This window comes from Tiliqua scincoides, chromosome 8 (genome assembly GCF_035046505.1).
Source record: "Tiliqua scincoides isolate rTilSci1 chromosome 8, rTilSci1.hap2, whole genome shotgun sequence".
Lineage (NCBI taxonomy): Eukaryota > Metazoa > Chordata > Lepidosauria > Squamata > Scincidae > Tiliqua > Tiliqua scincoides.
In genome coordinates, this window is record NC_089828.1 from 2,987,932 (window position 1) to 3,003,657 (window position 15,726).

Consider the following 15,726-nt stretch of genomic DNA (forward strand, 5'->3'; position numbering starts at 1 on the left):
GCCAATTTCAGGTGGGTTCCCATTCATTTTAGTATTTTATTTTTAATCTATTAGACTTGATGCTACCATGGTCTGTGACTGCATTTGGGGAAAAGATACAGACCTGTTCTTTCAACAAGCTACTATGTATATTCTTTTAACAATGATAGTAAATGGGACTTACTCCTGGGTACGTGCAGGTAGGATTGCAGCCTGGGATTGTTAAAAATTTTCCTGCTTGATGATGTCACTTCCGGTCATGACATCACTTCCAGTGGGTCCTGACAGATTCTCATTCTGAAAAGTGTGTCCCAGTGCTAAATGTGTGAGAACCACTGCCTTTTGAGATTGAGGATGGCAGACAAGCTTCCCTGGAAGACCTTTTGCTCCCTGACTGCCCTTATTCTGCCACACACAGCTTCAGGAGAGACTGATGGATATGATTTAGTCCAGAGGTGTCAAACCCAAATGCGGCCCCCGGAAGCAATTTATCCAGCCCCCATTATAATTGGGCTCCTCCAGCTTGATAGTTGGGCTCCCTCATACCTTGGAAATATGAACAAGATTTGCACTGTCTCTTCTGTCATTTGCAGCTAATGAGTTTATTTGTGAGAATAAGGTGCTATCCTAAATTCATTCAAACATCCTTGGCAACTAAAAAAAGGTGTGCTTTTTTTTTTTTTGTAGGCCTGTGTAATCTTTTCTGCAAAGGAAATCAAAAGATGCTTTGAAAGACTTAAGCGTTAGCGGTGGTCCTGGGAGGCAAAAGCCCTCCCTGGTGCCCTGGTGCCATGGCTATGGACCAGTACTGCACCTCTACCACCTCCACCCGGGAAAAGACAAAGCCCCATGCTGTGTCCGCTATGAAAGCCTTCTCTTGGAGCACCCTTAAACAGTGCTTAGGGTTTTCATCGGAAAACTGGAAGTTCCATTTAATGGCACTCCGGAGGACTCAGAAGGTTTTTTGAACACTTGGGAACATTGTGTGAGGCTCTGTTATGGCTGGGTAAGTATCGGGGAGGGGTGGCATGTGGTGGGCAGCACAGGGACCAGATTCACAACTGTGAACCATGCTGAACACCAGAACAGCAGTGAAACAGTTAAATCCATAAAAACTATACATAAGAGCTGAGATGGTGTTCTGCAATCGTCATGCGGAAACCGCTCCGAGCCTCCTAGCTGACACATGCAAATTGTGAAAACCAGATGTGCTAAACTATGCCTTCGTCCCCTCCTGATCCAGGCCTGAGTGTCACCAGAAGCACAGCACAGACCTCCTGTTCTGGCTGGAACCCTGGAGGGCAAGCCTTATCAGCCCACTCCTAGCAATGCATACCAAGCATGACGAGAAATCATCATCAAAGCAGCAGCAAGCCTCTTGCAATCAGGTCCGCCCGAGGCTGCAGGGCTTCTACACATGCTTACCTGGTAGACTCATCACATTCGGTGGAACTTAACTTCTGAGTCAAAATACACACAGGCTGGGGCTGCAAGGCTGCAGTTTTGCCCAGCTGTGCTGCCCGAGACTGCCACTCTGTACTTAACAGAGTGGAGGTGGGGGGAGACAGGAACCACTGAAAGGATTCAGTGCATTTCTGAGGGGGAGGCTGAACTTTGTCCAACGTGTTCTACTTCTGAAAGTCATTTCTTCTGAATCATTCCAGCGGAGGGGGGAGGTACCATCTCCCCTCAGAGAGGCAAACTACTTGAAAGAGCCACTGGAGCTATATCCAAAAGCAAGAATGCTTTAGACCATGGCATCAATCCAAGCCAGCAACACAGCACCAAAAAGCACCACACCGCTATTCTTGGTCAATCTTAAGCCCGGCCTTAGCCCATCTGAAACGACAGAATATATAGCTCCACCAAATGCTGACTTTTAGTTGTGGCAGTCGGGAGATAGGCCTCCCTTTCTTGGAGTTACTGAGGTGAAGCAGTCAAGAGGTTGATCACAAAGATCTAAAAGGGAAGGTTTTCGCCTTGGAATATTTGGAAGTCTCCACAACCATGAGGACTAGACATTTACTTAAAAATATCCATGCTGTATTTCTTTTTTAAAAGATTCCAACAAGAGCCCAAGTTTGCGTAAGCAAAGATCAGGCAGCACAAGCCAATCACTCCTAAACCAGAATGACAGAGAAGGGGCACTGCATCTCTCAGTTTCATGGCTTGTTTTCTGCAGAGGAAAACAAGGTGCATATGTAAGTCTATTCTGATCAAGGAACCCCATTTGCCCTCAAGCACCACCTTCCTGCTGTTTAAGAGCCTGTGGCTGCAAATGGAAGTTCTGAGGGAGGGCAAATTTCAGCAGTGCCCTTGGAATCCACCACACACCCACCATACCATTGCAAAAAATACGAGCCAGAAAAAGTAACCATGAACTCCCTTGCAAGTCACACTGAATGCAGGATATGCAGAAAACCACCACTTTTGAAGGCATTACAAGGACTACTGATGCATATTCAGAAGAATGAGGTGGAAACAGGGTGAAAGAAGGACAGCACTGCTTCTGAGCAAAGTTTTAAATGCGCCTCTGTGTAAAACAAAGCGCACAGCTCCTTGGAAAGAGAATATTAGCACAGTGGGAAGGAAGTCAAAGAACAACCTGCACACACACACCCCCATTCTAGTTTTTGACTTGCAGGGACCTTTCACATAAAGGAGCACTCAAAGATGGTATCTCCAACCTTTAAGTCTGAAGCGAGGCTGCCCATTCTACCACCTCCTTGCACCGCGTGTGCAGACCAGGCCTTGAGCTAAAGATCTCAGGATGTTTGAACGCTCAAAACAACCACAGGACCACAAAGAACTGGCATTGCTTAATCCTGTCACTTCCTTTTGACTAAAGTGTGTGTTCAGGGCAGAATGTTTAACAGATGGCCACACAGACTGCATGACCATTTTCTTGTGCTCTTGCACGGAAGAAGACTGGAGGAACGGGCTAACCTAGCAACCTCACTTCCAGTCTTTTAACACATTCATTTGACCACTAAGAGTGCCCTGCACATTCTTTGCCCCTTGGCCTCCAGGACCAAAGCAACAGCCGAGATTTAGTTTTCCAAAAAGACAAGTCCTTATCCTAAAGTACTGTTGCATCTTGCTTTGTTCTAGAAACAGCCCTGCTCTAATAATGGGTTGGTGGTGGGGGGTGTCCAACTTCAGTTAGAAAACAGGAAAGGATGTTTAACAGCTTCAGAGCATAGGAAAGACACACAAAAAACCCACCTGCAATCGATACTAACCGAAAACACAGACAAAAACCCACTGCTTGTTGCCTGAAGCAGACCGAAGCAGACCTCCCTTCAAACCCGATACAACTATTCCAGGCACACCAGTATGAAAGATGAGACTGGAAGATAGGGGCTTGACCCACCCGACCAGACTTCACTTCCCAGCAACACATAAATATCACTGCAGCTCTGAAGCATTGAAAGCGCAACCCAGTACTGCCAGCTCCAAATCCTCAACTCCCCCACCTCATTCTAAAAAGCACTCCAGCCTCTGTGTCCAGAGAGAGCCAGACTCTTACCTCTGGGTGCATGCGCCCTATCAGCCTCACCGTAATGAGGGGTACGTCGGAAAACCGATTCCATTTTAGAGACATGCTTCCCAGGCAGTGTGGGAGAGCCTATCAGCCCATAGTGTTAGAGAGTAAAAAAAAACGCTTGCAGTTAAGCCTGCTGTTATAAAAGGAGGGTTGGGGGAGAGGAGGTTAGAAACAAGTTGGGCAAGGGAAGGACGGAGGGGAGGAGAGAAGAGAAGAGAAGGAAGGGCTGTTTCTTGCCAGCTTCCTTGAAGATGGTTTTAACTGCTGTGGTGCTGGAGATGTCACAGTTGTCGCTTTGCAGTGGTTTTAAAGAAGCTTTAAAAACATTGCCCCCCCCCCCAAAAAAAGGAGGTGGGTGATTGGCTTATGACAAATGCATGACTTTTCTTGCATAGAAAGTAAACGTTACCCTTGCTAGCAAAAACTCCCCATTGCCAATGGACATTGAGCACTGATGGGACGGCGCACCGCGATGCTCACCATGACTACCCTTCAGTTTCCCAGCAGAACACAATTCTAAGAAAAACAGTTGTGCCTTTAAGATGACAACACTGCCAGCAGCAACATGAAAAGCAGGCACTAGAAGACTTCCTGCTTCACTTCCTCTTTCAAGGTTTGTTTTTCTTTAAAAAGAGAGGGGAGAGAAGCAACTCCTGCACATCTCAAATCCAAGTAGCAGCTTTTTTTTTTCCCCAGCCACTGATCCCTTTGTGACAACTAAACTCAAGCCAGATGTCTAAACAAGAGAACAGCACAGCTGTTTAAGACAGGGTTGGCCTACATGCGACAACGGGTTGCCACTACAAATGGCAGCCCTGGGTCATGTTTCTTCTCCGCCCCCACCCCATACATTGGGTTATACACTATCAGTCAATGCTAGAGTGCGAAGGGCAGTAAATCGTACAGTGCTAATGTCATCCAGACATGGGTAAGTTGTATTAAATATTGCTGGATGGGGGAGGGGGAGAAGAAACCCCACGTGGCCACTGATTGCAACATCAGCCCTGGGGGGGCCCTTCTAACGTTCTGTTCTGCCCCCCTGGGTGACAACTACAACATACTGAGAACTACAAAGGATTTGTTCAAACAGAAACTTTGATTTAAAAATTATGTTTCTTTAATCAAGAGAGCTTGAAAAAAATAAATCATAAAAGCAACGGTTTGCTTGGTAAACATCACGTCAGACCACTGGGCACCTCGTCCCAAGACAGCCTAAGCACAGAACCCCTGGAGAACTTCTGTCCACCAGATAGGTCTTCCCAGCCCTGACACCTTCCTCTTGCCACAGATGCTAGGGAACACATCTGGGAATGTCTGCAAGCAAAGTAGGTACTCTACACCAAACTATAGCCCTCTCTCCAGTATAATGGCAAAAAGACTGTTGTAAGTACTTAGCGGTAAGAATGCTATAAGACTGCTATCAGTACAGGCTGACCTTCAGTATTCAAGGGTGGGATCTGCTCCTGGATCCTCTGAGGATACTAAAACCCATGGATAACTGAATCTATGACCCTGGGCCATCAGAGGACCTTTAGATGCAACCAGCAGTGCATTCTGGTCATGTTCAGAGGTGTTCGGACGCAAAACGAGGCTGCATACGGCCTCCTTGCACTTCAGAAGACCTGCCAGAGCTATCTGAAAGGCACTTCTGGTTTAGCAAAAAACTGAAAGTGCCTTTAATAAGGCTGTTGCAGGCCTCCTGAGGAAGAGGGAGGTCACATGTTGCCTTCCTGTGTCTCAGAAGGCCTTCTCCCAATGTGACCGGAAGACTCTTCTCGTCACATTTTGGAGGTCTAGTGAGGCCCTACTGACCCGCATTTGGTCAAAACCCGAACCAGTGGATAAGGGGCAGCCAACCTGTATCGCATGCAACAAACTGCTTACTGTCGGAGTATACAGCATAATCACAGTAGGAGATAATACTGACAGCATCCCTACTTCTTCCCCAGAGTGTCCAACAACCTATAGAACCTGTGCAATCAATTGATGTTACAAATGAAGTGGGTTCTGACCTGTCTTTTAATACATCATGTAATTTCTGAGCCCTGAACATGTTTTTAAAAGGCTCGGTGGTTTTTGCAGAACAGCATGTCCAGCAAATTAAGAGGTTGGTTAAATGTTTTCTCAAAAGGCAAAACCTGCAAGGCCAGGGAACCTGAGACTTCACAGCAAGCAGGCACAGCACACTTGGAGAAGGAGAGTTGTTTTTTCATTCTACTTCACTAGCTGCGCATAGAGGCACCTTCAGAACTTTCACAGATCATAGCAGCTACGCATGCGAGAGATCAAGAAAGTCATATACACACCCACACCCACGAAAGGAAATCAGCTTCTCTTGCACAACCGACTAGTGTTGAAATTTCAGAAGCAGCCACGCTGGCCCGCTAAGGCAGAGCTTGCCAGTAAGAAGTGTTTTTCACAAAAAGCTATCACTAACCCACAACTGGGCCACTGCATATTAAACGCTTGCTATTCTGAATGAGTTAGACTTCTTGGTTTTCCTTCAGATCTAAACAAAATAAACCCCAAGACAGAATATCTGAATGATATGAAACACGGGGGAGGGGAGAATGCTACCGTGCCTAAAAATGTATTTGTTTTAAGGATGGAAGACTGAAGTTAAAAATCTTTTAGCAAAAGCAGTTCTTGCTTTAGCAAGTTACAGATGCCCTTCGTAACTTAAGGATGGATACTGAGGTATTAGAAGACATGCATTTGGTATGCTGTAGCTAAGGGTACTGTGGTAAAGGGAGCATCTTTTGAAAAACGAAGTATTTTTTCTAAAAAAAACTGCTGACTGCAGCTTTGCATCATCTTTTCCATCCAATTAGAAACGCTGCTCCTGGTTATGCAATCCGTCGACTCCAAAGCTGTAGCTGAAGACTTGAGGCCAATAGTAGTGCATAGCAGGATCGAAAAGGGAAGTATGGATGCAACATGTGACATCTGTATCTGGCACCAATGAGAGCTTTCTTCTGGGGGCAACCAGTACCTGCGGGGGAGCCTCCCACATCTGGTGGTGGGAACAAAGGCTAAAAGGACCGTCTCCCCACAGTCATGCTCAGGATCAGGGCCTCCCATGGCTGCAATGGCCTCTTAGAAAAACACAACAGGCCTCTGAACCATCAAACTCTGTCTCCATCAACTAGTTTGGTCCCCAGTCTCCGTGCCAAGGGGGTAAGGATGCAATCAAGGGCAAGCAGGTGAGAGTTCTGGAACTTTTCCTACAGGTTGAAGGACTGGACCTTCCAATAGGGATGCTCAGGTGCTACTTTTAAACCATTTTTTAAAAGGACCTTAACCAAGATGAAGAATCTGGCTTGGCAGGAAGCAAACTGAGAACTGTGCCTAGGGGCATGTGTTAATCTAGATCATCTTCTTTCTTGAGTGCTCTCTAAGAGATAGGATGTAATTTATATTACATTAAGGTTAGAATTCTAAGTAAAGTTACCTAGAATAATTCCTACTGAACGCAGTGGCACTTACAGCTGAGTAAACCTGTATAAGTGAGCACTCTGCCATATGTTCTCTCTTTATTTGGAATCCTTTTTCATTCCATTTTTCATTTGCTTTAACTTGTTACAACCTACTCCAAGACTGGAATAAATGAACTAGATCTACACGAAGTATAATAAGTTTAAAAGTAAGCTTAAGAAAGAGGAAAAGAAAACACTAACAAATTTAGCATTGATTATCTTCTTTTAAGTAGACAAGCAGCCCAATCCTACCTAAATTCCCAAGCAGCAAAGCATGATGCCAGTGCAGCTTCCACTGTGCGCCATGGGGGATTTTTGGCTGCTGTAGGTCTCCTTGAGGTAAGGAGACATTTGTCCCCTTGCCCTGGAGTAAGCCCTATCAGCTGGAACAGGTCAACTTGAACCTGCACCAGCAAAGTCACCAGTGCAAGTCCGTACTGATCTGTGCAGGCAGATCGGGTCCAGGAAGGGGATTTGGAGACGGTACCTGCTGGCATCACTCTGATTCAGCAGATTTCTTGCAGCTGAAATCTCACCAGGCATAAGGACTAGAAACGTACAGTTTCTAAATTTAAAAGCCTGAGATAAACATGAGCATTTGGGAGATTGCAGGGCATCTAAAACTCTGCCTGTTGCAGGATCTTCTCCTGCCCTGGAACTTCACGCATGCTCAACTGCCATGCTCCCTACCCTCCAGCAGGGGCCACCCCAGAATTTGAGAACCACAGCTCAAACACAAAGCCAACCCCCGCCCTTGCAAAAGTTCTCCTTCAAGCACAGAACATCAAACACACAAATGAGCCACAAAACATCTGGAGCTGCTTACTTTGCTCTTCTTACTGCTGGACATTTTATTCTTGAGGTAGCTGAATGTGCGGCTGACTTTCGTTCCACTTTTGCCTTCCAAGTCCTTTCTGGAGGGGCTGGGAGGCAGGAAATGGCAGCTCTCCTCCTCGCTGATGCTGGAAGCCAAGAGACACACATTTTCAGAGAGAACATTCACACTCGCTCCTCACAGCAGACGGCAAGCTCTCTTTTTGCAGGTTGTCTTTGACACCAGTGTCTGGCAACCTGTACCTTTGGTCTGCTCATCACGGTTTTAAATTCAGCTCTTGGTAGTGTTGGCTAAGGTTGCCAGCTATTTCCTACAGCCCTGTGTCTCTATGTCAGTTGAGGTTTATCCCTCCTTTCCTTGCAGGAACTTAGGACAGCTACGAGATAGCAGGGGCTGCGAATGAGAGCAACAGGTCCAAAATTTCCAAGGAGCTCAGAACTGATCCAGGATTTGAACCTGGATACTTCGCAGCAGCCTGACAGGCAGAAATTAGGCAGGTATTGTTCTTGCTGTATGAACACAACAAACAAAAAAGGAGCAGACAAACACCACACCTAGCAGAACTGCATACATCAGACACGGTCACCACCTTTTTTTCCCCCTCCTACAAAGACTACTGCACCTTAAAAGGCCACATAACTGACAATTCAACAGGTGTGGCTTTCCCCCACCGCTGTGTGTTCCATGCTGGAAAAAGCTTCCTTGGTTGACCACTTTCTTGACACACAGCTGCTCAAGGCTGCGGGGGCTCTATCAAAACTACCCAAATTGCACAGATTGGATTTCTGATTTCGTGGCTTACATGCACACAACCCAAAGCAGTCACAAGACTCTCTGCTGCTCATAAGTGCAGATACCGCTTCCTGGGACGGTTACCCATTGAGAACATGTTTGTGTTTCTCTAGTTATTATAAGTCAAGGAAAACACTATTAGCAGGATTATCTCTTGATTAGTGAAATCTTAACAAATGGACAAAAACTCTTGTGATTAACCAATTAATTTTGATGGTTCTAATAGATAATGCACTATGTGTCAAAAACAACTGTTCACTTTCTCTCACCACTAACTCCACACCCTCTCAGGCCTCTCCTAAGAGGATGCTGGTCATTTGAAGTTTGTAAGTACTTGCATCAGAAAAAAACCACAAATTTTTAAAAATACTTGCCACACTAATAATTCAAGGGCACCTTTTAAGATCAAAATATTTTAAGCAGGACTGTATGTTGCATGCCTGATTATTTTAAGCTCTTGGTGAACTCAAAAATGGGATTTGCAAAAAAGAGTCAGACCTCTTTGGGGAAGACAAGGGGAAGTTTGGAGTGCATAAATAAAATAAAGACTCACCTCTGTGTCAACGAACTGTTGGTGCTGCTGTTGCTGAACTGTCGGCTACCTGGAAAAAGTCAAAGAGGAAGTAATGTTACAGGGCAAAGTTCTGGAGGCCAGTTCATCAAAGTGTGTCCCACAAATGTTTTGTTACAGATGCTGACAAATGAGCAAAAATGCTGAATTAGAGCTGTTCTACAGCTTAGCTATAGATGCCAAGTCTTGCAGAATCCTGACGCTGCCTGGAGTGGAAATGACAAGCTCCTTCAACAGCATTCTCCCCTCCTCCACCGCAAATGGACTGGATAGGGGCCTTTCCTTTGCAAGGATGAAAAGGCATAATAAAGGCAATACCCCGAACTGTCGGAAATATTCCACTGTAAATATTTGCTGATCAAAATTCAGGCTGCCCTATTGGATAACTACAAACTAAAAACCTATTGATGAAAAACCTCTACCTGTTGTGGAACTGCAAATATGGGAAAAACAAGTGATGAATATTCAGCTACTGGCGATATCTACCTCTCAATGACATTAACATGACCCTGCTAATTTTTTTATGATTTAGAATTCTATCTAGAGGATCACATATTTTGAAATGCAAAAAAAAGTTTTGCATTCTTAAAATATAACGTAGTTACAATAACCACTGTAACATTCCGTGGCTGCTATCCAGAACACCTCTCCCCATTTCAGGGTGCCTCTCCCCACTCTTCCGCACACCAGAGACCTACCCATTCCACATACCATACAATCTGTCCCAGAAATCTTCCTTCCATGTGTTGAGAAAGTATGACCACTTTGATAGAACTGAGCCATAGCTTTGATACTGTCTACCTGATCTTTGCAAAGTGATGTCAAACAAAGGGAAAGGGCTTCTGTTTTTTCCTCTTACCTTCACTTTTTATTTGAAAATAAGAACAGCTTCTATAAAAGCTGCTCTGGCCCTACTCTGATCCTTTAGTAAGCAAAGTTATTTAGTAACAATGGCTGCAACCCTTGTTCAAAACTCCCTTTCAACACCTATTTTCTAGGTGAGACTGAGATTAAGCAAACAGATTTTTCAAACCGTTGAAAGGGTTCCCCCCTTTCTGTGTGCATGCCTGAACAGAGAGCAAGGAAACTCAACATGTGCTAAACCATGTTTTTTGCAGCATTGACAATGCAAGATGTGCAAGCTAGCTCACTCTAAAAAACAAGCAACATATATTTCTTGACATAAGACGCATGACTTAAAATGGATACCCATTTGTGAGGTTTCTTATGCAGTTTTCTGGATGGCAAAACTGTGACACAGCCACAACGGCCAGGGTGATCTAACTCCATGCACCATTTCAAAGTTTCATCTCACCAAGTCACAGTGAAATGGTAAAGAAATGAAGCCAGAACACTATTCAGTCTACAGGAGATACAACGAGAGGCACTGCCTTGACTACCAACAGCAAATGCAGCAGTAAAGATCGAGCAATGCTGCCCTTCTATGGATGAGCAAGTGAAACTCAAAAGCATCAAGAAGGGAGAAAGGCATACAAGAGGCGTGCAAGAGGAACTTGGGTACTAGTGTTTGAGTTAATGAGAGAAAGCTGAGCATGATTCCAAGCTTTCCTGGACACTGCCGCGCATGCCAGCTTCAGGTTGCTGAAACAGATTACTTACTATCCAACTCCTCCTCATCATCACTGGAAGAAGAGCCAATAGAAAAGACAGTTTTAGACTTAGGAATGAGCGGAGAGATGCTGAAGGAGAAGGAAATTCGTCTCGATGGCCGAGTCCGTCCCTGAGCTGAGAAGTGGGTTAACGGCAGACATTAGAGCATGCATTTCAACAACAATGACAATCAGAGAGAAAAGGAGAGGAGAAATAGAGGCAGCAGCAAAAAAGAAGCTAAGAAGCAAAGCATAAAAGGATTGCAGGAAGAGGAGTGGGTTTCAGAAAAAAATGCAGGTCACCCCTTCCCCCCATGTCATCGTGATGGAAAGGATGCAGGGAAAAGGTAAGGAGATTTCTCATAGAACATGAGAGTTCTGGCGGATAGACTAGAAAGGACTGCTTTAAACTGATGTGCAAGTAAATAGAATTAAGGGCACTGGGTAAGCCAATTGCATTAGAAAGCAGCAGGAAACTACCAAATCTAATAAATATATCTCCTAAAGGAAGAATTGTCCACAGCGCTAAACCCAGTTGTGACTTACCTTGCAGAAGAAACTTTTTCCCAAGTTCCATGCAATTCTTGCTGGTTCCTCCACCCCACAAAGCAATAAGGGGGGAGAGAGAGAGAGACAAAGGGAGCAAGTCTCACTGATAACGTTTTGAGGATGCTGGCTTTATATGTAATACTAGAGATATACGACATGGAAATATGTCCCCAGTTTACTTCAATGGGGCTTCCAAATAATTCAGCCAAATTCCATTGACCTCAACCGGTGAGAATTAAATACCTGCTGAACTTCTCCAAAGAAATTCATAGAGACCTGAGGGCACTAAATTATGAATGGTTTGCTCCCCAACATATCTAGCATCAGAGTATAGCTGGAGAATGCAAAGCATACCCTACAGACACACTGGTTTGAAGACAATGAATTTAAAATCTCTGCACAGCAAACATTTCATTGCAAGCCGTTTGTTATCTTAAGAGAGTTCCCAAGCTCAAGAAAGAAACCAATCCAAGCTTGTTTAGCCTGCAACAAGGGTCTCCTTACTCACGAGTACAAAATCATTTGGGAAGGGGAATCCTTTAAACCGCCCTTTCAAGATCCTTTCAGAGGGTCTAGGACAGTGATTTTCAACCTTTTTCATCTCATGGCACACTGGCAAGGCAGTAAAATGGTCAAGGCACACCATCAGCTTTCTGACAATTGACAAGGCACACTGTACTGTCAATGGGGGCTCACATCCCCCAACGGTCCTATTGATAAATGACCCTCTCCCAAATTCCCGCAGCACACCTGGGGACCATTCGCGGCACACCAGTGTGCCCTGGCACAGTGGCTGAAAATGGCTGGTCTATGATGTGCACACATATTAAGATTACCACAAACTAAGGCCAAGGCAAAAGAGGTGCCCCTGCAGTTTCACCACCCCATTCATCGGTGGGTAAACGAGGGGGATAGTTTCAGGGTTTTGTTTTGGCTTTGTTTTTTTTCTAGGGAGGTGAAAGGGCAGGTCCTTCCTATAGAACTCCTCCTCACATAACCAGATCCAAAGAGATATCTAGAAAAAAAAAGTGGTTGCTTGGGGGGGGGGGGTGTTACTATTGTAAAAATACAAGAAGAACCCTGCTGGATCAGGCCAAAGGCCCATCTAGTCCAGCTTCCTGTATCTCACAGTGGCCCATGAGATGCTTCAGGCAGCCCTTAAGACAATAAGATACCTGAATCCTTTTGCCACCCCCTTGCACCTGGCATCCTGAGGGAACCTACTTCTAAAACCAGGAGGTTGCACAAACCCATCACGGCTTGTAAATCTGTGATGGATTTTTCTTCTAGAAAATTAGTCCAATCCACTTTTAAAGGCGTCTAGGCCAGACACCATCACCACATCCTGTGGCAAGGGGTTCCACAAGCTAATGACATGCTGTGAAAAGAAGTTGTTTTCTATTCCCTGTCCTAACTCTCCCAACACTTAATTTTAGTGGATGTCCCCTGGTTCTGGTGTTGTGTGAGAGGGAATAGAGCATCCCTGTATCCACTCTATACATCCCCTGCATGATTTTGTACGTCTCAATCAGGTCCCCACTCAGGCACCTTTTTTCTAGATTAAAGAGCTCCAAACGCTGTAGCCATTCCTCAGTAGGGGGGTGAAACAAGATGAAACTGTGAAACAGGGTACAGCAGAATGACAAAAGCCCAGAAGATCCAGTCCTCTTTTCACCCCCTCCTCAAAATCAAGGGTGGCCAACTGAAATAAGACCTTTGTTACTTCAAAAGTCAAACTATGTGCTGGAGATAAATGCATTCCCCTCACACTTTCTGTCATACCACAAGAAAAATGCAAGCAAGCAATCCACATGAAGCTCCTGAACACGAGAAACAGAAGCTCTTCTTTAAAATATGTTTTCTTCAGAATTCATCAGTAGTTTCACCTGAGGGAGAACTCCAGCTGCTTAACTCCACATTCACTCTGCATTTTGCTTGAGGCCAGTGTTTCTCAACCAGTGGTATAGGTACATAAGAACATAAGAACAGCCCCACTGGATCAGGCCATAGGCCCACCTGGTCCAGCTTCCTGTATCTCACATCGGCCCACCAAATGCCCCAGGGAGCTCACCAGATAAAAAGAGACCTGCATCCTGGTGCCCTCCCTTGCATCTGGCATTCTGACATAGCCCATTTCTAAAATCAGGAGGCTGCACATGCACATCATGGCTTGTAACCCGTAATGGATTTTTCCTCCAGAAACTTGTCCAATCCCCTTTTAAAGGCGTACCACTAGTGGCACTTGTGATGGTGTCTGGTAGTACTCACAGGACCCCTAGACACCCGCACCTGGCAGTGAGACCAGGAATGCAACACAACAGTGGTAGGAGGCTCCAAAGCATGTTTTTCTGTGCTTGAGAAAGCCTCCCTGTCCACAATGAGCCTCTTATTCACGTTTGTCACGACGCATCTGGCCTCCCAAACTAGAAGTAACCGGCATTGATGTCATGATCAGTTACTTCTGGTTGTTCTTCAAATAGGTGAACCATGTGAAGCAGTACAGTGGAGGACAAGCATTGAGAAACACTGTTTTAGGCAAAATGCAGCAACAGCTGAGGGATGGTCAATGCCCCCCCTCCAGAAGTTGTTCTCGTCTTAAAACGAAACCTCTTAGTTTCCTCTCTGAATGGCTCAGGTGCTTCTCCTAAGAGGCCACCCCAGACATGCTTTTCAGGGGACAGCTCTAGGAAGGGTCTCCAGATTCACCTCCGCTTTGGTGCATACTAACTTTGGCTACCCTTGTGGGAGTGCTCCCCTGAAAAATACTGCACAATTTTCAACAAGCCTCTTGTAGTTCTTCTCAGAATTCCTGAAATATTTTATTAATGGAGAGGTCTCCAAATGCACCACAGAAATCTCAACAGAGGTAAAATTTAGATGGCAACTCTGCCACGAGATCCCCACTCCCACTTTGTTTAAGGCAAGACCAGATAAGCTTGCTCAGCAAGACTTCAACTTCAAGAGGGGTAACTTGCAACAAAGAACTCTCAGCTGCCAAGACCACCTGTCACATCTGTGCCCGCCCTTCACCCCAAGGTCAGGGGGCATCTCAAGGGGATTGCTGGGACACGGAAAGCTCCCTTCTCTGGTCAGCCTTCCTCTGGCATCAACAGACTCGCTGATGCTTTGGGGCAGTTCATTCCCAAAGTGCTTTCGTACCCATAAGCAGTCCTAGTTTCCATAACTGGGCTGGGGTCATGGGTTTTAACAAGCATTTCTTCTCGCAGGTCAAACTGATGCCGTCAGAATGTGGTGGGTGGGTACAACCACCAAGGGAGTCCAAGTAGGTTTCAGTGGGCACTTGGGTTCTGGTGGGGTTGGTGAGGGAGAGGTCACGTGTGCCACGTTCCCCTTGGGTTGGTGGTGCTGCTGTGCCTTTGCCTGACCCCAGTGGTGGAGCCACTCGGTCCCACTTCTACAGCCCTGACAGAATGGGTGCTGGCTGGGGAGCAGCCTCCTCGGCCAGATTGAGGGAGGGAGTAGCTTCCCTTCTCCCCTTGGATCACCTGGGTCTGTCATGGCCTGCCCATGACAGGTCCGGAGACAAGGGGTTGCTCCTGAAGCAGCCATGCCCTCCTTTTTGGCCGCCACACGGCTCCATTTGAAGCCAGCGACCCCAAAGCCTGGCCCTGCCACTTCCAGTCAACTGCGTCAGCCCCAGCAGCTGCTCTGGATTAACTGCCCACCATCCGCCATACCATCACAAATACATTTGTCCTTTCTTCACTGAGGAGATCAACCTTTCCTCAAAACTGTCCACTCTCCATTTCTGTTTTCGTTCCAAAGGTAGAAGCAGCCTACTGAACGTTCACAAGCCAACAGCCCTTGGGAAGCCTCTAATTCTACAAAATCGCTGATGAATTAAGAATCGTTCGGCATCTGTTCACCATTGGCCAAGGCCATAGGAGAGGGAGAGATGCACAAGAGCCCAAGACTCACAAGTAGACTGAGGTTTCACACTAGAACATAAAAAGCAAACAGCCCACCCTCCCATTCTCAACAACACTTGAGCATATTTGTCTCGCACTTAGAGAAGGCATTGGGGACCACTTGGTGGGCCACTTGGACCACGTCCCCCAACAAACTACCTCCACTTATTAGTACTGATTTATAGCCAGATTGCAACTTTCATTGCACCTTAGTCCCGAAGTACACATTGTGGCACACAAGAGGCTGCCATGGAAGTAGCAGCTCTACATCTCCTCCTGATCTACACCCTCCAGCCCCTACATCTGTTAGTAAAGCAAATACAACACAATATTACTTGAGTACTCATTTCTTTGCTCCATTTGACTGGCCGCCACCTGCATGGGTAGAGCAACTCACAGCATGGCAAGGCCTAGTTTTACAGTAGATTTTGAAACATA

At 45.8% G+C, this 15,726-nt stretch overlaps 1 protein-coding gene across 5 annotated transcripts in view; it reads right to left on the reverse strand.

The window, feature by feature from the left end:
* AKAP13 (A-kinase anchoring protein 13) overlaps nucleotides 1–15,726 on the reverse strand; it is a 219,914-nt gene that overhangs the window by 35,804 nt on the left and 168,384 nt on the right. For 3 of the 5 annotated variants that reach the window (XM_066636597.1, XM_066636594.1, XM_066636599.1), the window contains 4 exons: nucleotides 11,357–11,404; nucleotides 10,821–10,946; nucleotides 9,183–9,231; nucleotides 7,829–7,964 (listed from right to left, as the gene is read on the reverse strand). In XM_066636597.1, coding sequence (XP_066492694.1) covers nucleotides 7,829–7,964; nucleotides 9,183–9,231; nucleotides 10,821–10,946; nucleotides 11,357–11,404 — 359 coding nt within the window. The remainder of the gene's footprint in view (nucleotides 1–7,828; nucleotides 7,965–9,182; nucleotides 9,232–10,820; nucleotides 10,947–11,356; nucleotides 11,405–15,726) is intronic. The other 2 variants (XM_066636595.1, XM_066636598.1) reach the window with 2 other exon arrangements.